This window comes from Sinocyclocheilus anshuiensis, unplaced genomic scaffold (genome assembly GCF_001515605.1).
Source record: "Sinocyclocheilus anshuiensis isolate Anshui unplaced genomic scaffold, SAMN03320099.WGS_v1.1 scaffold389, whole genome shotgun sequence".
NCBI lineage: Eukaryota > Metazoa > Chordata > Actinopteri > Cypriniformes > Cyprinidae > Sinocyclocheilus > Sinocyclocheilus anshuiensis.
The window spans coordinates 1,357,998-1,380,720 of NW_015536494.1; the positions used below are offsets into that span (position 1 = coordinate 1,357,998).

The 22,723-nt window shown below is 36.4% G+C and overlaps 3 protein-coding genes across 20 annotated transcripts in view; 1 reads left to right on the top strand and 2 right to left on the bottom strand.

The window, feature by feature from the left end:
- dpys (dihydropyrimidinase) overlaps positions 1-4,111 on the top strand; it is a 13,197-nt gene extending 9,086 nt beyond the window's left edge. Inside the window, exons 7-9 of the mRNA XM_016483347.1 lie at positions 386-528; positions 3,316-3,523; positions 3,637-4,111. Of these exons, the coding sequence (XP_016338833.1) occupies positions 386-528; positions 3,316-3,523; positions 3,637-3,711 (426 nt within the window). The 3' untranslated portion in view covers positions 3,712-4,111. The remainder of the gene's footprint in view (positions 1-385; positions 529-3,315; positions 3,524-3,636) is intronic.
- Positions 4,112-4,790: 679 nt separating this feature from the next.
- On the bottom strand, positions 4,791-8,618 carry dcstamp (dendrocyte expressed seven transmembrane protein). Its single transcript, XM_016483763.1, has 3 exons — positions 7,557-8,618; positions 5,521-5,853; positions 4,791-4,823 (listed from the first exon to the last, which is right to left on the bottom strand). The coding sequence occupies exons 1-3, from the start codon at positions 8,616-8,618 to the stop codon at positions 4,791-4,793; spliced, it is 1,428 nt and encodes a 475-aa protein (XP_016339249.1).
- Positions 8,619-11,837: 3,219 nt separating this feature from the next.
- The window catches only part of rims2a (regulating synaptic membrane exocytosis 2a), a 182,726-nt gene continuing 171,840 nt past the window's right edge, over positions 11,838-22,723 (bottom strand). For 17 of the 18 annotated variants that reach the window (XM_016483405.1, XM_016483386.1, XM_016483365.1 and 14 more), the window contains 5 exons: positions 15,052-15,193; positions 13,963-14,075; positions 13,739-13,840; positions 13,506-13,645; positions 11,838-12,710 (listed from right to left, as the gene is read on the bottom strand). In XM_016483405.1, coding sequence (XP_016338891.1) covers positions 12,495-12,710; positions 13,506-13,645; positions 13,739-13,840; positions 13,963-14,075; positions 15,052-15,193 — 713 coding nt within the window. In that variant the 3' untranslated portion in view covers positions 11,838-12,494. Of the gene's footprint in view, positions 12,711-13,505; positions 13,646-13,738; positions 13,841-13,962; positions 14,076-15,051; positions 15,194-17,934; positions 18,391-22,723 lie in introns of those variants that run through there. The other variant, XM_016483483.1, reaches the window with a different exon arrangement.

Consider the following 22,723-nt stretch of genomic DNA (forward strand, 5'->3'; position numbering starts at 1 on the left):
TATCTATCTATCTATCTGTCTATCTATCTATCTATCTATCTATCTATCCATCCATCCATCCATCCATCCATCCATCCATCCATCCATCCATCCATCCATCCATCCATCCATCCATCCATCCATCCATCCATCCATCCATCCATCCATCCATCCATCCATCCATCCATCCATCCATCCATCCATCCATCCATCCATCCATCCATCCATCCATCCATCCATCCATCCATCCATCCATCCATCCATCCATCCATCCATCCATCCATCCATCCATCCATCCATCTATCTATCTATCTCAATGTAATGCTGACCTTTAACTTTCTCATTCTTGGATGTGAGGTGCAGCGATCACAAAATAACTCACAATTTGTGGTTTTATTTTCCCCAGCACAGCGGAAAAATGGACGAAAACCGGTTTGTAGCTGTCACCAGTACTAACGCAGCAAAAATCTTCAACCTTTATCCTCGAAAAGGAAGAATTGCTAAAGGCTCTGATGCAGACCTGGTCATATGGGACCCAAAGGCCACCAGGTAACTCACAGCAGCCTAGAAAACTACATGTGACCTCATTTACATTCGCTAATGAATAATGAGCAGACATTCCTAACAGCCAGACATTTAATATGATAAAAGACAAAATCTACTTGAAATAAATTTTAATAGAGGGCTGCAGCTGTGACGTCAAAACCCAGAAGACTAATTCACCATTTCTATTAAAAAATAAGGTCTGTGGTAAACTTGGACGTTTTGTTGTACAATGTAAACTGCACACATATACATAGTTACTTATTACAAACATAGATTTAAAAAAATTGCTTCACAGTTCGCATTTTCAGTATGGGTGTATGTAATTTTCATTGTAGAGCAAAACATCCAAGTATTGTCAGTTTAGATTTACTGCAGACCTTATTTTACTTGTAAATTGAGAAACACATTATAAAAACCCATAGGAAAAACTTGAGGGATCCTATGGCGATTTAGTCTTCCAGGTTTTGATGTCATAGCTGCAGAACTCTATTTACTAGTAAAAGAGTTCAGGAATACTTAAGGGTTTGGCATTTAAACAAACCACTAACCCTAAGTATTGGGACATTGATATCTGAAACTCTACTGCTTTTTGAGGAGATGTGTACTTTTACTTTTCTTAGTCATCAGACTTTCAATTTTCACCTGGTGGATAATAAAACAGGAAAAATTGTCCCATAAACTTTGATTGAAAGAGACACTTGAGCTACAGAAAAAATATAATGGAGACTGGTTGTAGGCTGATTTAACGCAATGAAAGCAATGACCTAGCAACACCTTAGAAACCATCCAAACACCCACATAACAACTCCCTGGCAAGCACTTCACATGCAAGCAGCACTCAGAAAATATAAAAATCAAGTTTACTTATTTGCATTTCTGTAACACATTTTTAAACACACCTTTAAATAAATAAAAAAAACATTCTGCATGATACTTAACATGAAATTGCCCACATCAGTGCCTTAATGTTTCACAATAATGTGGCATAAAGTTTTGATTGTATAATTTCATGGGCTTCAGCTTTTACATATCTTCATTTCATGAGTGCTCGAGTTTATTTTTAATTGAATAAGTCAGCAATGTTGTTGAGCTTTGTACATCACTTTAATTGCTATGTTTTTGTTATTCAGCTGAAATGAGCCAATCTACTTGACATATTTCAAAAATAAAATCTATATACCTCAGTTTTTGGACCTGACATAAATAGTAAACTAAATCTGTAAAGTTTGCTTTAAAACGCTTTGAAATGTATAAACGTCTGTAGGCTCAAATACCTGGGTTGAAGGTTAAGCATGTTTTAAGCATACAGGTTCTATATGTGCTGGAAGTACTGAGGTAGATGTTGCCATGATGAAGCATTAATACAGCGGATTGGCTGCAAAGACGTGACCATAAATGGAGAAACTGAAGCGTACTCCCTGCTCAAATGCGTCGTTTGTAAAGCGCACGCATGAGAGGAGAGGACGAAAACAGCAGACGGCCGAGGGTCTTATGTAATTGGGCCTCGTTGCTGCTCCTTTTCCCCGTGAATCTGGGCTGGCTCCCTCTAGGCCAGGGGTCACCAAACTCGGTCCTGGAGGGCCGGTGTCCTGAAGAAAATAACCATGCGAGTTAAGCAGCGAGGAGCAATGTGCTGAAATGTAGCACACAGCAGCGCTGCATTAATCAGAGCTGAGCACTTGTGTAAGAGGCCGCTGACGTTTCTGGGTCCATATTAGACAATTAGGGTCAACTGGATGTACTGTATGTTCTTAGCAGAAAATAATGGAAAGCAAGACAGTTGTCCACGATAATTGCATTAACCTACACTTTATGTTTAGATTGAAACATAATTGTACCTCACATTTGATTGGACTAACAGGTAATTCAAATATGAAATTGCATAATTATCCATCCACCATTATTAAGATAAATCGTTATGATTTTACCACCTGTAAGAGTTATTCATAGGCATCAAGCGATTAATATTCAATAAGTTGTTACCAAGTGTAAATGTAAAACCAAGTTTTTCTGCAAGCAACATAACACGTTTAAACTTTAAAGAAAGAAACTGTTAGACACCGTGAAAGAGAAGCTGTCAGAAGATAAGAATGAGTTTGCAATATTTTAGGCAATATATTTCAAGCAGTACAACCTTTACCCTCGATTTTGGGACTGTAGCATTCATCATTTTGAAATGCTGGAATATTTATTGTCTTTCAAAGCATTATAATAGATGCAACAATAAATGGTAGCTCACAAGGTATGCCATTTTTATTCATAATAAATCAGTTAATGGAAACGTTGTATAGACAAGTTTTTAGTCAAGCCGAATACAGTGTGAAAATTAATATCCTTTGCACTGTATCAGTTGATGGAATCCACAACTTTAACTATCTTTCTAAATTAGCTTTTTAAAATGATAGCTGCAGTCATCTTAATGGGAAAACTCTTATTTTTGCTGGTTTGTCTCTGTGCTGGAGCCATGCAAAGCTCATTCTTTGAACTGTGCTGATACAGCAAAAGAATGGTTAAAAAAATAAGCTGAATATGGGAAACAGATTTGGTCTGAAAAACTGTAGTTTGCCATTTTACACACTTTAAATTGGCTCAAAGGTTCTTCTGCTGATTTATTAAAGTATTTGTTTTAATACATTAGGATGCGCTGGGCAATAGCCTACAGTACTGCTAATAATTATATATGTACACACTGGTTTACATTATATATAAATGCCATTATATATAAATGTAAGTCAGTAAGTCAGCTTCATGTCTTTTGTTTTTATTTGTGTAATCTTATGTTGTTTTTAGGGTGATTTCAGCGAAGACGCACCACCAGGCTGTGGACTATAACATTTTTGAGGGAATGCTGTGTCATGGGCTTCCAGTGGTCACAATCTCCAGGGGGAAGGTGGTTTATGAAAACGGGCAACTGTTCACAAACCCGGGCGCGGGACAATACATCCCACGGAAACCCTTCGCTGAATTTGTGTATAAGAGAATTAATCAGCGGGAAAAGGTCAGACAAGTTTGGGCTCTGCTTTAAGACAGCCCAACATCCCCTAAAATTTGGAAGTGTGGTCATTCTTTGCAATATGAACTGTAATTAATGATTCTGTCTTTGTTTTTTAGGTTGGAAAGCCCAGTGCTGTGTGCAGAGAACCGTACACTGGAGAAATCATATCTGTAGCCCCAAAAAGATCCTGAATCATGGTAGAAAAATGTTTTATAAGGATGTTTTATAAGAAAGATTTGCAGTGTACTATTAAAAACGAAGACTCCAGTTACAACCAAAAAAGGGCTTTACAGCCTAATGCCACAGAAGAAACTTTTCAAGCTTCACAAATAACTTTTTGGTGCTGCAAAGAACCCAGAAACCAATGCACTGCTCTGAAGAACCCATCAAACTGTTGTATCCCCAATAAACTATATACTCAAGAACTCAAAAACCCTCTACAGTGGAAAAGATGGTGCTTCAAAGAATGACTGAAGGACCACTTAAGCATTAGTGATGAACAATGATCAGTTCTGAGATACTCCTGTAAATTGTGTTTTAAGTCACCCCCTAAAAATGTCATACAGTATTGTCAAATACACTTGTTGTTGTTGTTTTTTTTAGCTACAAAATGTTTTAATACATTTTTTATATTCTATCATGATCAGACTCTGAGAAGAGATTATTTTTTTGAGAAAAGCTACTTTTATTCAGTCAGGATGCAATATATTGACCAAAAGTGACACTAAAGACATCTATAATATTATAAAAGATTTATATTTCAAGTGAATGCTATATACAATATATACATTAGATACAAATATATACAAGTAAATACTAACTGTTTACAACACTGATCATAAGAAATGTTTCTTTAAAATTCAACTTTGCTATCAAAGGAATAAATTACATTAAATACATTAAAATAGAAAAAAAGTTATTTTAAATTGTAATAATATTTCACAATAGTACTGTTTTTACTGTATTTGTGATCAAATAAATGGACCCTTGGTGAGCATAAGATCTTTCAAAACCATTATAAACTCTTACCAACCCTAAACCTTTGAACGGTTGTGTACATGTTTTGTATTCTATAGGATACAAGTTTAAAACATATGCATATGCTCATTGCTCAATGACTTCCACCTCAATCGGAGTCTGTTAACCCCTGAAGAATAAAATGAAAACTATGGCCCCGGTCACAAACAGAGAGTGATAACCACTAGGGCATCTTGGTCCATACAGAACAAATTGATCACTAGGGCCCCATGGCCTATTTTCCACTTGCCCCTTATATGCTGATCACAAACAGGACACCTCCTTTCTACAGTGCAATGAAAAGGTACACTTTTTGATAAAAAGGAGTATGAATGTTGTGTTGTCGATGTACTCTATCAAACCTGCGATTATGGCTGGTGTGTTGCAAACTTCAAGTATATTTAAACAGCATCAAGGTTTGTCCTCTGCTTATGGAAGAGTAAGGGGCACCAAAAACCGGGCTGCAATAAAAACAAAAAATTAATTATTTTGTTTATACAATTTACATTATAACAGTTAAGGCCAAAACATCCCCTGCAATAACTTACTAAAGTTTGATTTCACACAAAGTACTTTTTTTTTTTTAAATGTATCACAACACAATTCACAATGCAAATGTGTACTGCAACACTATAGCAGTTATCAACAACATACACCTTCTGCTACTGTATGTTTCTGGAGAAGCAAAACTGCAGACTTGTTTTCAGAGGATATATTTTGAATTACATGCATTATTCTTACCTCGCGGTTAATTTCAAATGAACAAATTGCATGAATAAAACTGAGTGAGGTTTATTCTTAAAGCAAGAAGAAATCCAACTATTTGAATACGAAGTAATAAATTTAAACTTAATTTATGATATTTTCTCCTAAAACAAGTCTTTATATGTTGCACACTCAAGTAAATTTATTCTGTTTTAAGGATGTTTGATGTTATATATATATATATATATATATATATATATATATACTAGAAAACCAACCTGCATGGTTAAGGTTGTCAGACCTCCTTCATGCTCTTCTGCTTTAGTTTTGCACCGCTTTCTTAAAATCTTTTCATGTAGATAGGCAGCTCTTTTCTCTGCAACATCTGAGAAAAACTGCTCGGATAGCAAAACCCTGAGCTGAACCATCTGTGATGACAGCAGAATTAAAACAAGCAGCAAGGCCAGGACCACAGTCAGAGGAACCAGAGACTGATAGAGCCACAGTTCCGGTTCAGGCAAACACTTCTTCTCAAACAGAGACACCGTGTAGGAAAAGTTTGCCCCTTTTGCATTTTCATCAACAGGTAAACCTAGAAATAATGTGGCCTCCTTTAAAAACAAAAGAGAAATGGAAAGAAAATAATTACCTAGATGAAATTCAGACATCAACTATTCACCCTCACGCCAATCTGGAATTGTATGATTTTTTTCCTTCTGTGGAACACAAAAGATATTTTGCAGAACGTTGTGGTCCAAACAACATTGGGCCCCATTAACTTTCACTGCATGGACAAAACACACTGATTTGCTTTTTTTCTTTTTTCAAAGAAAGAAAGTCATACGTGTTTGGAATGACATGAAGGTGAGTAAATTATGACAACATTTTCATTTTTGCATGAATTATCCCTTTAAACATACAGAAATGAAGATGACAGCTGTGGCTATGTTCAAACTGGAGCAGAATACATTTGTCTTTTCTTTAGTTCGCACACAGTTCAGATATGACTGAGAGTGAAACTGGATTCTATAACCAAAGTGACTGTATTTACCAAAACAAGTACAATATCTGTGGGTACATTCATAAACAGCAAAATGTGATTGCCATTATATGGATCTAGTTATAAATGGTTTGATTATAAAAGAGTGAAACAGGTTTCTTTAGGCCTTCCTACTGTACCTTGCTTTTATATTTATAGAAATACGAAAAATATATGTGGTTACGTTCACACAACAGAAAGATATGATGGGTATTGCTGGTTAAAGTGCTAAATAGTTTATGTTTGGACAGTTTTGACAGAAAGTGGATTCTATAGCTAACTAAAGTGAACATTTACATTCACAGCAGCACAACTTAAAGGGATAGTTCACCCAAAAATGAAAATTATGTCATTAATTACTCACCCTCATGTCATTCCAAACCTGTAAGATCGTTGTTCCTCTTCGGAAGATCTGAGAACTTTCTGACCCTCCATAGACAGCAAGGTAACTTCCACGTTCAAGGCCCAGAAAGGTAGTAAGAACATCGTTAAAATGGTCCATGTGACGTCAGTGGTTCAACCGTAATTTTGTAAAACTACGAGAATACATTTTGTGCGCAAAGAAAACAAAATAACTACTTTATTAAACAATTCTTCTCCCGGGAGTTACCATCTACCGCCATTATCGAGAGTAACACGACGCATGCGCTTGATGCTGCTGACGTAGAACACGTATGCGCTGTGCCTTTTTAAGGTTAAGGCTAGAAGGGATACAGCAAAAACTACTGGGCATGCGCACATCAATATAGCGTAATTTTTCTCACACTCCAGCCCTTACTACCTTTCTGGGCCTTGACTGTGGTAGTTACCTTGCTGTCTATGGAGGAGAAAACGGCTCCAAAAAAACCCCTGAAAAACAAGAATTCAGCTTGATTATTTGTTTTTCATTCAGGGGTGGAAAAATGAACAAACAGCCTGAATTTTCGATTTCGACACATGGGTGGGAATGAAACGCCCCTTTCTGCTGATTGGTCAGCCGAACATTAAGCCGTCATCAGTTGTTCCTCAGTTTCGCGTGGCAGAATCCGCTGCTATAGTTGTACGGATTATTAACGCGTTTATTGCAACGACATTTCATCTTTTTCTCTTCAAACAACCAGACTAACGAACAACTCGTTAGACAACTCGAACAACTCGAAGAGCCTTTAGAGTAAACATCTTTACAGTGCTAAATACAGTTATTTTCATATTCAGGTTAGTTATAGAAAAATAAAAACATTAAAGGATAAACTTATCAAATTCTCTGTAAAACAATACTGCAACTTCCTCGTTTACCTGAACTTTTATTCCCACAGGAACACGAAGTGTCTCCAGTTCCCCAAGCCGCTTGCTCAGAACTACAATAAGCCAGTAAACCAGGGCGTCTAGACTGATAAACACCAGCCAGGTGAGACAGTGAGTGAATATGGGAAGACTGAACTTCAGCATGGCTTTCCACCGCCGACCAGTCGGACGAATGGACGGAGTCACTATATAACGTTGCGATTCGCTTTTGGTGAGCGGAAGGACATACGGGTTTCCCTTTTCCCTTTGCCGCTCGTCAAAACAACGGAAAGTTTTGGTGATGTATATATTGTTGTACTTTTTGTCCACATGGAATCTTCTCAGGTATAGAGCAGTGAGAAGTACAAGAAATAAAAGACCTAATGTTGGAGACAATAGCTTTCCTATTGAAGACAAAGCGTTAGTCAGTGCTAACACATTTTGCGCGGTTTGGTTTAAAGCCTGTTCGGCCTCGGTGATGTGAATTTTGAAGTCCTCCGAGTCCACCTTTGCTTCTAGTGTAAAATCTGCATGGTAACTGCCTAACTGAAAGTTTATAAAGTAATTTTTAAGTTGCTTTCCCACCCACTTTAGCATTTTAATATAATTCGCGAGGGGTTCTGTATTAATATCCAATAGCTTTTCCTCCAAGTTGCAGAGGAGGCCTTTTGCAAGCAGTCTCATGTTCCGTAACGTGTTCTGGATGTTGAAGAAAATCACCGAACTGGTTCCTAAAGTGAGAAGAAGGCTCTTCGCTTGTTTCATACCCATCGAGATCAAAACCAAGGCTCCGAAACAGCGGATCCTTTCTGAGAAATACATCGCTGGTGTTAAGCTTATACAAAAAACACAAGTGAAGGGAAGCGAGACCTCCTGAACACATCTGAAGGAAAAGTGGAGGATGAGGAAGAAGAAGGTGCTCAGAATAAGGCTGGTGCTAAAACAGGTCAACAGGAGGAGAAGTTTTTCTTTCCAGCTTTTTGTGGTGTTGGTCGTGTAGAGACCACATATTCTGGACCAGACCCGTCGTAGTCCTCCTGCCAGTTGATGCAGTTTAGCTCGAATCATCATCATCGTCTCAATAACCTTAAAGAAGAAATTTTGAAATGGTTAATGATTTCATCACTATAATGTCTGCATTATTTTCATCTACAGTGGCCGCAAAACATATTTAGACACTTCAGCCACACCTAAAAATTTGATTATCATTTCATTAGATAACCCAATATAAAATCAAGTGAAGTCTTTTGTAATATACAACAGCACAAACAGTGTGGCTTAAGATATATAATACCAATTTTATTATATATTATCATGTAATTAGAAATATATGTTGACTGAAGCAAGTGAATCTGTTACAATACAATTTAGTCTATTTAATTTGATTTTGTGATTACTTAAAAACCCTGTCTTCTGATTTGAATAGTCATGCAAGTATTTAACAGTTAGTTAAACAATTTTTTTACTTTTAAACGTACCTTTTATTTGTCAGTAGTCTTGTCAGCTCGTGAGTGTGTTGTGACAGTCCAGCATTCATCTTTTTACAGTAAAAGAGGAGGAAGCCGTTTTATCCCCCAGTGGTTTGCTTCCTTTTTTAGCCATCATCTCAGCACTTACTCATAACCACAGAACAGCGTGCACAAAAACCACCTCATGATTAATGTTTTCGTGGGGGGGGGGGAAATAACATTGTAATTTAGTTGTTTGTGGAAAGCTGTTTGCTTGCTTTCCAAGTACAGTGGCATGCGAAAGTTTGGGAACCCCTTGCAGAATCTGTGAAAATGTGAATAATTTTAACAAAATAAGAGAGATCATGCAAAATGCCTTTTATTTTTTATTTAGTACTGTCCTGAGTAAGATATTTTACATAAAATATGTTTACATTTAGTCCACAAGACAAAAACATAGCTGAAATTATTAAAATAACCCCATTCAAAAGTTTGTGAACCCTTGGTTCTTAATACTGTGTGGTTACCTGGATGATCTACCACTGTTTTTTGTTTTGTGATGGTTGTTCATGAGTCCCTTGTTTGTTCTGAACAGTTAAACTGAGCACTGTTCCTCAGAAAAGTCATGCACAAGGGACTCATGAACAACCATCACAAAACAGAAAACAGTTGTGGATCATACAGGTAACCACACAGTATTAAGAACCAAGGGTTCCCAAACGTTTGAAGGGGGTTATTTTTATAATTTCAGCTATTTTTTTGTCTTGTGGAATATATGTAAACATCTTTTATGTAAAATATCTTACTCAGTACAGTACTAAATAAAAAATAACATGCATTTTGTATGATCTGTCTTATTTTGTTAAAATTATTCACATTTTCACAGATTCTGCCAGGGGTTCCCAAACTTTTGCATGTCACTGTATCTTGATCATTTTGATAACGTAGGAAAACAAAACAAATTTTCCTAGGACAAAATTATAGCACTACATTTATGATATAATAAATACATAAATTACTTAAAACAATTATTATTATTATTAATAAGTAAGAATTCTGAAACTATCAACTAGTATTTATATGTGTTTGTATACACAATGTGCATTGCCATTTACCATTGATATATGCTACAATATATAATGAAGATTTTTTTTTCTTTTTCTCAAATTATTTATTTTCTACTCTTTTTAAGTTAGGCTAAAGCTGTATGCATGTGTGAGTACTATATGTTGTATTGTTTTTCATGTCATGTCAAGAAACATTAGAGACGTATTGCTTTTGTTTGCGAACGCTCATTTTCCAGTGTAATATCCATTTTTTATTTTGAAAAATAACTTACATAAATCTCTGTACTCAACCATACTTGACCAAGACATAGCCTTGGCATGAACACACTGCACCAAAAGAAAAAAAAAAAAAAAGAAATACAGAAGGCATTTGAAATAGAACAGAACATACCTTTGACATCATGAGACATTATCCCACTTCCATAAGATTTGACGATATCTAAAGAGTTTGCTTTAATAGAGATTTCTATTAAAATTCTGTAGATTGTGACAGACGTACACAGAAATCATAAGTAGACTGAAAGCTTGATAAGTTAAAAAAAAATCATATTGGTTAATCAGAAAAGTTTATTTTCAAAGGAAGAGGTATAATGTCTCAGTGTATATTTCCATTCAGGCATTAAAACTATGATTCATAAACTTCTCAGATATAAGAAGCTCTGATTATTACTAAAAAATAGAAAATAAAAAATAAATAGGTCTTGGCTTGTAAATAAACTAACAAAAATATATTAAATGACTTGCTTTCTCGAAACGAAGAAATAAAAACCAAAGTTGTATTGTGTGGCAATATCATCGTCCCGATGTGCATTTCTCTGCAGACAGCATCATGCTCGGAAAACTGTACAGCACAGTACTGCGAAAGTCAGTGAGCTGCAGCCGTCTCCGGTAAAAAGATCTCGTGAAATTTTAGGCTCTTTTGTCAGGAATACTGCAGCTCATATTTCCGTAAAGATATAAAAATCCCTGGTCATGTTTTTCCCTTAAATTTGTCAACAAAGTATGATTTTACAAGGTGGAATGTTCATTCAGAATTTTGCCCTTCTGGTCCGCGTCAGACCACTGCCTAATTTTCACTAAAATTCAATTCAGGGTGAAGGGGGGGATCGTCGTCGACATGCACTGTACAAGAAACTGCTTTTTTTTTCTCCAAATATCATCTTTATCAAAACATGCTGAGTTACTGTAAGATGTGCCCAAGCCATGTTGCCAAAAACCCTTTTCAACATGCTTGTTAAACGAATGAACTTCAAACAATATACAGACTAAAACTAGAAGAGCTGTAGGAAACGAACAGTCCTGAAAATGAAAATTAAAAGAGAACTGGAACAATATCGGGCTTCTGATGACAGAAGCAAGAAATACAGAGTTTACCCTGGGACAAGGGAGAAGTAGAGAAACATGTACAATTTGCACATCATCTTTAGCTTCATAAGGCTTACGCCTTTACAATAATAAATCATAGACATTCATTTTTTTACGTCTTTGTCACATGAACAGATTTCTCACTGTAAATAAAATGTTAAGCTTGTCATTTATCTGCTTGTCTGTAAAAATACAGTAGAGAGACCAATGAACGGTCTACAGGACACAAAACAAGGTTTCATGGTTTGTTTGTTTTTTTGTTTTTTTTCAAATCACACGGTAGCATTCACTCCCCATGAAAATCATGCACTAGTGAAATTTATTTTTAAAAATAATAGAAACTGTTGAAAATGGCTGATCTGAATCGTTTTTCTTTTTTCTTGTCATCTTTTTTTGCAAGTAGCAGTCTGAGTTTTTTTTTTTATCCACTTTTTTTTTTGAAAGTTCAGCTAAAGTTGTGTCCATGCAACAAAAAACGTATTTCTTCTTTAGGTTTCATACGGTATCAAGAGAAGTACTTCAGTTTGATCTTAAAAGATGATTCAAACCTACATTTCATCTCTCTATTGACTGGGGAGTGAGGCGCTCATTCCCACGTCATATTCTTGTTTTGTGTGTACATTTCTGGGTCTGTTGGCATGGCTTGACCCAAGGAACACTGTTAGCCCATGTAGATACAAATACATCAACATTAAAAGAAAAGAAAGTTGAAGAGAACATTTCACCCCATTTCAAAAAGGGCTTCTGAAGAACTCGACTTGTCAGTTCTCAGTTCAGACTCATCTCAAATGGCTTTAAATAGGTTTTAAAAGCAGGAATTGTGACGTTCCTCAAGCTAAGGAGGCCATTTTCCGGCTTCGTCTCGTCCCTGCCCTCTAGGGGTTGCTCTTTGCACACAATGTGTGTGGCATTTTTTTGCGAGCAAAATCAGGACCGCTTTTTTCACCCCTAAGAAACAAGCTCTGAACACACAACATCAAGCATGCAGTGTTACCGGGGGGACGGGACCTGTCGCAAATCTCAAACTCCACCCAGTGGCTGCTACAATAACGCTAGATTTCAGGAAACTGCTACGAGCGTCCGAACGGCCCAGACCCGCTGTCGAGAGATGACTGGGAAGCTCTTCTGGTCAACGGGGCCAAGGTTGGGTCGACCAATGAAGAGGGAGGAAAAAGCTTGAACCAGCCAATAACCATGTTGGACATGTCCAGATCATCTAAAAGTATCTGAGCGGCTCCCATGAAGGATTTGTGGTCCATACGTCCATAGTCTCCCCACACAATGATCTACGATTGGAAGAGAATAAACGGTCATCAATATCAAGCCACACTCACAAAAAAAAAAAGACAAACAATTACTCTAAATTAGTGATAGACCAAGGCCATGCCTCATAATAAAAAATGTAAAAGCCAAGTCAATATATTGTAAAAAAGGTTTTGATTTAAATTAATTTAAATGTATTACCTTATGTTATTATGCTCATATCATTTATTCAGTCATTAAACTATTATATATGGCATGGCTTTATACATAAAAAAATATATTTTTTCAACAAATAAAACAATATTTATATTTAAATAATTTTTAAATAAAGTATATATAATGAATGATATATATATTTTTTTCAAAATATAGTTATATGTAATATAAATCTTTTGAGTAATATTTATGCAGAAATATAGACAATTCTAAAGCGTTCATAAACTTTCAAGCAGCACTGTATATACATACTTATATATATATATATATATATATATATATATATATATATGGTATTAAATTAAATTCAGTTGCACACTCTAAAAAATGCTGGGTTGTTTCAACCCAACTTTGGGTCAAATATGGACTAACCCAACTTTTGGGTTAAAAATTTGATGTAAAAATTTAACCCAACAGTTGGGTTAGTCCATATTTGACCCAATGTTGGATTGAAACAACCCAGCATTTTTTAGAGTGTAGGCTGTTAAAATGTATTTGTCGACTATTACTACAAACTAGTTGATAAAGGCACTGCATCTGTGCACAGTGACCTAATAATGACCTAAAAATGGTAAATAAAACCATTAGTGATGACATTTTACCTGTAAAACCTTTCCTCCTGGGGTCTCTTCAAACGACAGCTGCTGCTGGTAAAGAGGGTCCAGTGTTTTTCGTGCTACTTTTGTTTTCTTTTTGGCTATGCAGGCGCCGTTCTCCAGTAGATACACCTTTACGTAAGGGGCTGGAGAAGAAGAACCACAAATGGAGTTTAGTCGTGAGTGATGAGTTTTCAGGTGCCTGAGAAATCACCTTCAGAAAGTGTAACCGCACTCACCTGGCAGTGCCTTAGAACCTGGTTTTCCCACAAGGCCTCTGGCTCGGATGACCTCTACCTCTAGGGCTCCTTTCTTTTCCACCATCCCGATCTGAATGTCACCTAGACATGGAACAAATCAAGGATATATGAGTCACACATGGGTAATATTCCCGTAGGGATTTTGAGTGCTACTGGAGACACGAGTGAAGTCTGTATACAGAATCAAATAAACAAGTGCTCACCCATAGGGGGCGTGGCTAATGTCTGTCTCCCCACAAGCTGGGCGGGGCCAAGTCCATCCAGGAAATCGCTGAACTGACTGTCAGAAGAGAGTCTCACTCCAGGGAAAATGAGGCTGAGAAGAAAAGGTTTTGATTATTTTGATGCATTTACAGTGGAAGTGTCTATGGGGCAAAACATTCTGCTGGGTGTAAAAGCAGAAATGTGCCGCTTATAAACGTGTTAAAGCAGTTACATTTGTTCTGCAGTGCAAAAATGTTTATCTGAGCTGTAAAGTCATCAAAATGGCTGTTTTGGTAGATTAACTTCTGATTACTACCTGTAAGGTGGATTTGTCTCCATGTAAACAGTTGCTTTCTGGTGTTGTTGCATGTATTGTGTAACAGTTACCAAGCTTACAACTTTAAATGACATGGCAACATGTGACAGATTGGATAGACACATATTTTATATAATGTTTAAGTCCTAAGGTGATACTTTGTGCCAATGTTCATTATTATTAACATCTGGTGCAATACCCTGACCCACAGACTTTCACTGTTAATTGACATTACTGTCAATGCAATTTTTGTTTAAATACAATAATGAATAGAATTTATTTTCCATGGTAAATGACAGGTCATAGCGGTTGTTGAATGCTAAATTATTATTATCATTATTAATATTATGTATTTTAATAATAATTTTTAAAATATGCATATATACATTATAACATTTATTTTTTACTATGATAATACATATTTTTTAATATCTAGATTATAATATACATATAATTATTAATAATAATTTATTACTATTAATAATAATAATACTTTATTTTACTAATTATTTAAAATAAGCATATAAACAATATATTTATTTTTATTACTATTTTTAATTTATTTCAATGTATTACAATATACATATAATTATTATTTTAATTTAATTAATAATAACAATTCATTATTAATACTAGTAGTATTATTCATGTATTTTATAAAAATGTATATACACATACACATGTAGATACAAATAATATATTATAATTCACAATATATGCATTGTCATGTTTGTCGGCAGGATTCTATTTGCATGTGTGTTTTGTTACTCACTTTCCCTCTGAGCTGTAGCTGTTCATGCTGCCGTCAGTGGATTCGCGGCTGGCCTGCCGGGTCATTCTGCTTCTCATCTCTACGGCCAGTCCCGTCTCTGTGCTCCTCTGGATAGTGCTGCGCAGCTTCTTTCCTCCTGCTTCTACAGAGACAGAGAGACAGTTCGTCAGTCAGGATATCAAGACGTCTCGAGCAGAGTGATGAAGGTCACTTTTCTGCACATCGCCCAACACGTGGCTCAGATGTGACAGCTGATGTGTTGTTGATCCAGACACACGTGGTTCTGCTCCCACAGGATGGACCGAATTCAACTATTTCTTGTTTTTGATACAGTGCAGTTTTTCTGTTTCTATATCTGGGCTACAGACATGCCATAGTGTCAGTTGCATGAGATGCAGGGTGATTTGACATGACGGGTTACACAGGTGCACTGAACCACAATTAGGCATGACGTGACCAAACACCTCAACCTGTGTCAGCATCCTCTGAGCTGAACAATTCACAACCGTCATAAAGAAAGAAGAAGTGCATGTTAAATGCAATAACCAGCCTTTTGACTTTCATTTTAAACAGTGATGTGTGTAATGTATTTCATGTTAAAATATATATCAATTTAACATGCATAAAGTATAAGACAGACATTCTTATTTTGACTTCCTAAGGATTGTAAACACTTTGACATTTCAGCTCAATCAGTAGGGTTATTTTGAAACCGGACTACCTATTTGTCAAGAGATTGGGAAACTTGTTTAGAAATAATCATTATTTCTGTCTGCAGTTTTGTCTGGTGCTGCTAGTGGAGCAGATATTACATATTTTATCTTTAATTACTTATCTTTTTAATTATATAAGGCTTCCCAATGTATGCTAAAGAGTTGTCACCATAACAAACAGGAGGAAAACATTTTTTAAATATGTTTGCATTTTTCATTTTTATTTTGATTGTTTTATGCCTTATTTCGATTTGACAGCTAACTATAACAAAAATCTTATTGCATATGTAGAAAAAGAAAGCACACCCCAGATTCTTTATTAATGTCCTAAGTTGCAATGTTTCCTGCCACCTGTAAACCACCTACAGTTAGAGTAATGACTATATTACTTTGCAAAACAGTAGTTTATTCTCATTATTATGATTCATTGCACAATTTTACCCAAGCAATATGTCACTTGAGGCTAAAATCGCTGTTAAGCTGTTAAAACAGGTTCGCTTGTTGCTTATTGCTTTAACTTGATGTCCAAAATTGATGCACATCCTGTTATTTTACTGCCTAATATGCAAAAATGATGAGGATGATGCAGTAATGTGAGGGCTATTTAGAATGCAGAACCCATTTTCAATAGGTAGGAGAGAGAAGGCTGGCTACAGGAAGCAGACATGGCTGAGATTAAACCATTCAATCACATCTCACACACGGCAGGTTTGATTTTCTTTTCATTCAATGTCATCCGCCTCTGCTTTCAGCCCTGAGACGTAGCTGAACACAAGAGGATGACGAACATAGCGGCGGATGTGACTGTCCTTTTCTGTACTAACAGCACAGTTGTATATAATAATCAAGAACTCCTAACGGTTGAGGTCTTGTTGAACTTGACCGAGATAAACCTGAGAAACAACGATGCACAATGTCAGAAGACTCAATTCAACCATCCCTTAAACCGACAGTCCACCCAAAAATGAAAATACTGTCATCATTTACTCTCCCTCATGTCGTCGTTCCCAACCTGTATGACTTTCTTTTTTTCTGCAGAAAACAAAGTAGATATTTTGAAGAATGTTGGTAACCAAAGAGTTTCAGTTCCCCTTGACTTCCATTGTACTTTTTGTCCATATAATAGAAGTCAATGGGAACAAAATCTGTTTGGTTACCAATATTCTTCAAAAATATCTTCCTTTGTGTTCCACAGAAGAAAGTCAGTCATACAGGTTTGGAACAACATGAGGGTGAGTAAATAATGACAATTATACTTTTTGCGTAGACTGTCACTTTAATGAGCCATGTTTTCTGATCATGTCTTTAAAAAGCTCTATTAAATGGTGTGACACTATCTTGATGACAATTAAGCACATTTTTCCCCCCAAATTGTCATTGTAAATAAATAAACGTATTAATAAATTAAAATACTCCTATATTAAATTGTAAAGTATATATACATTATGATAGTATTTGTGCTGCACTGCCTTTGATTTATGCTGGTTAAAAAAAAACACTGTATTACAGTATTATTCTTGTAGTACAATAACAATAACCATCAAAGTACAATTTCTGGATTCATTATGGTATTGACAATTTTGGGACAGATGTGCTTATTTGTAATGAAAAAAATCAATATCCTTCGTTTTATTTATTAAAATAAAATAAAATAAAAAATGGGGGTGAAATGTGACCTGGACATCTTATGAGATTCACTCAGTGATGAATATATTAATGTATTAACTAAAATCTGGTTGCACCTACACATCACACAAAAGGTATTTGTTCTGCAAGATATGAAAAGTCATCTGATACTTCCAATGATATTAACCTCTACAGCGACTGAAGGGGGAGAAAGAGAGAGATGCTGTAGAGAAAGGAAATCAAACACCTTCAAGGTCATAACACATGACGATGCTTGAGTCCCACCAAAACACACTGCACGACTATTAAGTGCTATAAAACCGTCACAGCAATTTATGCACAAGAATAACTCTTTTCCTGACAGCCATGCACAATTCTTCTCATCATTTATGTAAACTCCACCAGAAACCATAAATGACCATGATCCAAAATAAACATGAATGAAACAGTTGGTATGCTCTATAAAACCAAATATCCTGCAAAACACATTAACTTTGACATGCAAGATGCTCATTTGGACATCTCCACATGTGTCACATCTTACCTCCATCCTCCTCATCGAAAGAATTCATGCAGGGGAAGTAGACGGCCAGCGCTTCGAACGAAGCCGACAGACTCATTCGGCTCTGGGAGCGCTGCATGCGGCCGCCGGTGCTGCTTGCACCTGTGCCCGTGGTGGATGTGGCATCGTGGCTTTGCCTGCCCATGTTTACAGCCGGGCCAAATGGAGAGGATGCTGTAGTGCTGAGACTGCGGACGATGGGCTAAACTCAGAGTGCGTGCAGAGTGCTCTTAAACAACATTTAAACTGCAGCGGATGCAGGACGGGTTCTTGCTCCAGTCAGGGTTGGTTTTGGGTTCTTCAGCTGGAGAACGTTCTGCGTCGACTGATCTCCCTGGAGTATGCAGCACTAGTGTGCGTTCGGTGCAGTGAAGCTGTTGGCTCTCCTCAAGCTATCTCCTTTCTAACATGTACAGGAGGGGGGGGGAGGCGGAGCCTGGCTCCTTTTCTTGCATCCTCCCCCAGCCAATCAGAGGCAGCGGTGTGGCTCAGCACTTCAAATGCTCCTCCAGGCACATGAGCTTTACCCAGAGATACTGCAAATGTGTGTGTGGCCATTAGGAACCTGAGCATCTCTTGCCCTGACTGTCCACATCCCAGTCACCCACAGTTCACGTGATAAACACACACACACACACACACTTGCACGCACACAGACTGATAATTCCACCTTTCTCTCCGGCTCTTAAAAAGACAAGATTTATTTCGCCGTGCTGACGTGCATCTTTTATCTCGGGCCTCCACCTCTCTCTTCACTATCTCCCAATGTAAATGTTTACCACAGAAGATGTCCGGCCACAGAAACAGCTGAATCACTGCTATCCCAAAAAAATATCCCCGCAAAATGCATTGCAAATATTTGCGTAGTCATAACAGGAATAGCAGCCATATCCAACCACTTTCAACAGCCACTCAAGGCGTCACATTCAGAGAGAAACAAGAAACTGTGTGTCTAATGTGGGCTAAAATATGAGATTTTTACATTATGCAAAATTTACAACCATGATAGCAGGGTGCGTTCTAGGACAATGCTATGTGGTTTCTACAGTGTTATGAAGGTCAAAATCACCCAAAGTCTCTATGACATGGATTCTCAGTCTTTGATGCCAAGGACCTCTTTCCTAAAACCTAATGACAGCACATTTATACTATATTTTAGAGCTGTCACGATTCCTCTATTAAATTCGACTACTTGGTAATTAAAAAATCCTCGATTGCATTTTGCCTATGTCAATTAACCGGCAAAATTCCAGAAGTGGCACGAGACTCCATGAAAAGCATTATTAGACCGTTATCTAAGGCTGCACAAAATATTAAAACCATTTAAAAATCATAATAAAGCATAGTGCTATTGTGAATTCACAAAGGCTGCAATTCAATGAAATTCATACTGTATATGTGCTGCGGGTTTAATATGCACTTTATTTCTATACATATAGGTTACGTGCATCTCAGAGTGGCTCCGTTCACAGTAAATGCTGCTCCACACAAACTGCTATCACTTACATGCGCAGATCGTCTCAAACTCCATCTTTGCATATACTGAGTCGAAGTTGCTTATAACGTTCATCTGGGAACAATGTGCATCATTTTATCAGATTTATAAGGTAAACCATTTATAAACCTATGCCAACACAGGAGAATACATCATTATCTTTCTAAATATGCTAACTGTTCATCGCGACTTCAAAATAAAAGTTTAAAACCTCACTCTGAGTTTGCATGTTTTGATGTCCACATGTTCTTGTTCAAGAAATGACAGTAGTTGTAGAATTTCTATAATAAAGTAGTGGCCAAACATTGAAGTATAAGTATTTTAACAGCATTTGAATTACATTCAAGGATTAGATCATGCTGTAAAGTGTAAAAACAATAGTTGGCACCCTATGCAGGCATTTGATATAATGCATAATGTAATAAAACAACAATCATAACTTATGTACATTACGTATTTTAATGGTTTTGTTAAAAAAAAAAAAACGCAATTATGTAATTAACACAAATTTGTAATTCATTAAAATTGTATAAAATGCATTATAAAATAAGTTACAATAGAAACAGTTGTATTAGTGTTTTTACAGCCTTGTTGAGCATAAAAGACTTCATTAAAAACATTTTAAAATCATAATGTTTACATACACGCGGACACACACACACACACACACACACACTCACACACGCACACATGTATGCGTGTATATGTGTATGTCTTTCATATCTGAGTATGTGTTTTATATCTGTCACTATTGTGATCTGGTATCTGGTACTACTCTGATCCATTATGGTTCATTTTGACTTGTTTATGGCTATTTGTGAGGTCTGACTTTCTTCTAGCAGACATGAAGGAACATAACACGGTGTACCGTTACTCCCAAACCTGCCAGAATGCACTCTCATCCTGATTCACTGCCAAATACGAGACAGGGGGACATCTCATCATCCTCATAACACAGCAAAAGGAGGGAAGCAGACAATTACGGCCCAAAGACTGAACTAGCCTAAACTAGACTTTGACTGTGAAACTCACCAGGACTGACAGCTAGAGAATGGAAGACGGTTTTTAACACCCAAAGTATTAAATGCTAAAGTCAAACAAAAATGATAACGACCCACGTGTACAAATTGCACAATCTGAGACTTAAACGAAGCACAAGCAAACTCAATTAAGTCTCCTGAGCTATAAAAGTGCAAATAAAATAAAAATTCCCCCTGGGTTACCACATATGCCAACATTCTCTAAAACTTCTCTATTGCAAGCAGTTTAGCTAATACTTAGCACATGACTTAATAATTCTGGGAAATGTTGATTAATGATTCATGATTCACATATATGCAGTCTGAGACTTACAAGCAAAGAACTACAATATAAACCAAATGTAGTCAACACAATCAGTCATAAGGGTCCTGAAAAAGTGCAGATTAGAGGAAAACATTTATGAATTAGTGTAGTCAATCAATCAGCCACTACAGTGGCTACTACAAAAAATACAGATGATATCACTGGACAGGCTGTACCACAGCTTCCTTTGTACAACAACCACTTTATCATTAGCATTTCAAATAAAAAAGCCTCTTCATAATGTTTCCCCCTGCCAATTTCCATTGTAAATATCGATTCATCTACGTAAGTTGGACACAGTCATTCAGTAAATGGTTCAAGAGCTTCAGATGGCCTACAGTCCCATTATTTGGACAAATGTCAATTGTGTAGAACTATGGTTTTAAAACACTGTCCTTTAAAATGCCACTTTGAGGTGAAGAGCAAATGTTACTCAGGACTAGTTCATCTACACCAGAAATGTCCGAACTTGTTTAAAGTGACCAAATAGATTACTCAACGTCCTTTACATGAGAACAGCAGAAACCCTCCAAATCTTCAAGCACAGACTTGCTTTTTTCATATGAATACTCTTTTTTGCTGTTGTTGTTAATGACTTTGTGTCAAATTAAAGAATGACGGTGTAAGGAAGCTGGTATTGATCTTGCTAAGCTGCGACTGTGAATGTAGAAAATATTCATTTTGTTGATTTATGTTGTGACAGCCATGCATAGCTACATTTCCCTTGATTCTTTGCAGCATAAAAATAGCACAAAATGCATTACAAACACAGTTTACTCTGTACTCTTCATTCTCTAAAAGCTTCCTGTTTTAGTCAGAAAAGTGAGAAAATAAATATGAGAATGAAATCTGAAAATGTAACAATTTGTCTATTTTATAAAAGGTTATATATATATATATATATATATATATACACACATATACATATACATATACATATATATATATATATATATATATATATATATATTTCACATTTTTTATATTTTAAATACAGACAGAAGAACAGTCTGCGCATGCCTGAGAGATGAAAACATCTCGTATTACATGAATTTCAAGAACAATATAATAAATGTGATTTAAGTAAAAAATAAAAATAAAGGACATTTATTATAATGTTCTTTAAATTCCCGTAATATGATTATTTATTTGTATAATCATTCTTTATATCAAAAACAATGTCCATATCGACATGTGAAACAACTGAACAAAAATGGAGATCTTTACAAATATGACTGAATTGAACCATTATGAATTATGATGTCCACATCAAACCAAATTTCAGATTAATAGAGGTCATCAAGACTCAAATTAACTGGCACAGAACTCGAGCACGAAAACAAAACCCATGAAAGCACGGACAGTCCGCTCATGCCTGAGAGATGAGAACATCTCATATTACGGGAATTTAAAGAACGTCACATGTGAGAAAAACACAAAGATGTAATGACCTGGCAGTGCGCCGTGAGATGGGGCAACAGTGTGTGAGACTGATGATGTTTTGACCAGCTCAGGCAGCCGTGTGTATGTGAGTGTGTGTGCGGATAAACATTTCTACTGAACGACATGTTTACATCCTCTCATACCTGCCTTCATCTCTGCACTATGTCATGCCACACTAGTTCAGAATAATCAACACAGCATCAGAGAATGTAAAAGTCATTAGCACAGGAACTCTTCAGAAAGCGCTGCAGAATTGGAAATCTGCAGAAAATTAAAAAAAATTATGCAGAATATCATCACTGATCATCATCGACTGTGTGTGCATTAAAAATCAAGGAAAGGTTTGGGTCATACTGCACCCTAAAAAAACAATAAATAAATAAATATAAATAAAATGTTTTGCATTGAGAAAATCATGGCTGTTTTTAGGACCATTCATTTTTTTTTTCATTATGACAGTATTTGCATGACAATTACCCCCCCCCCCCC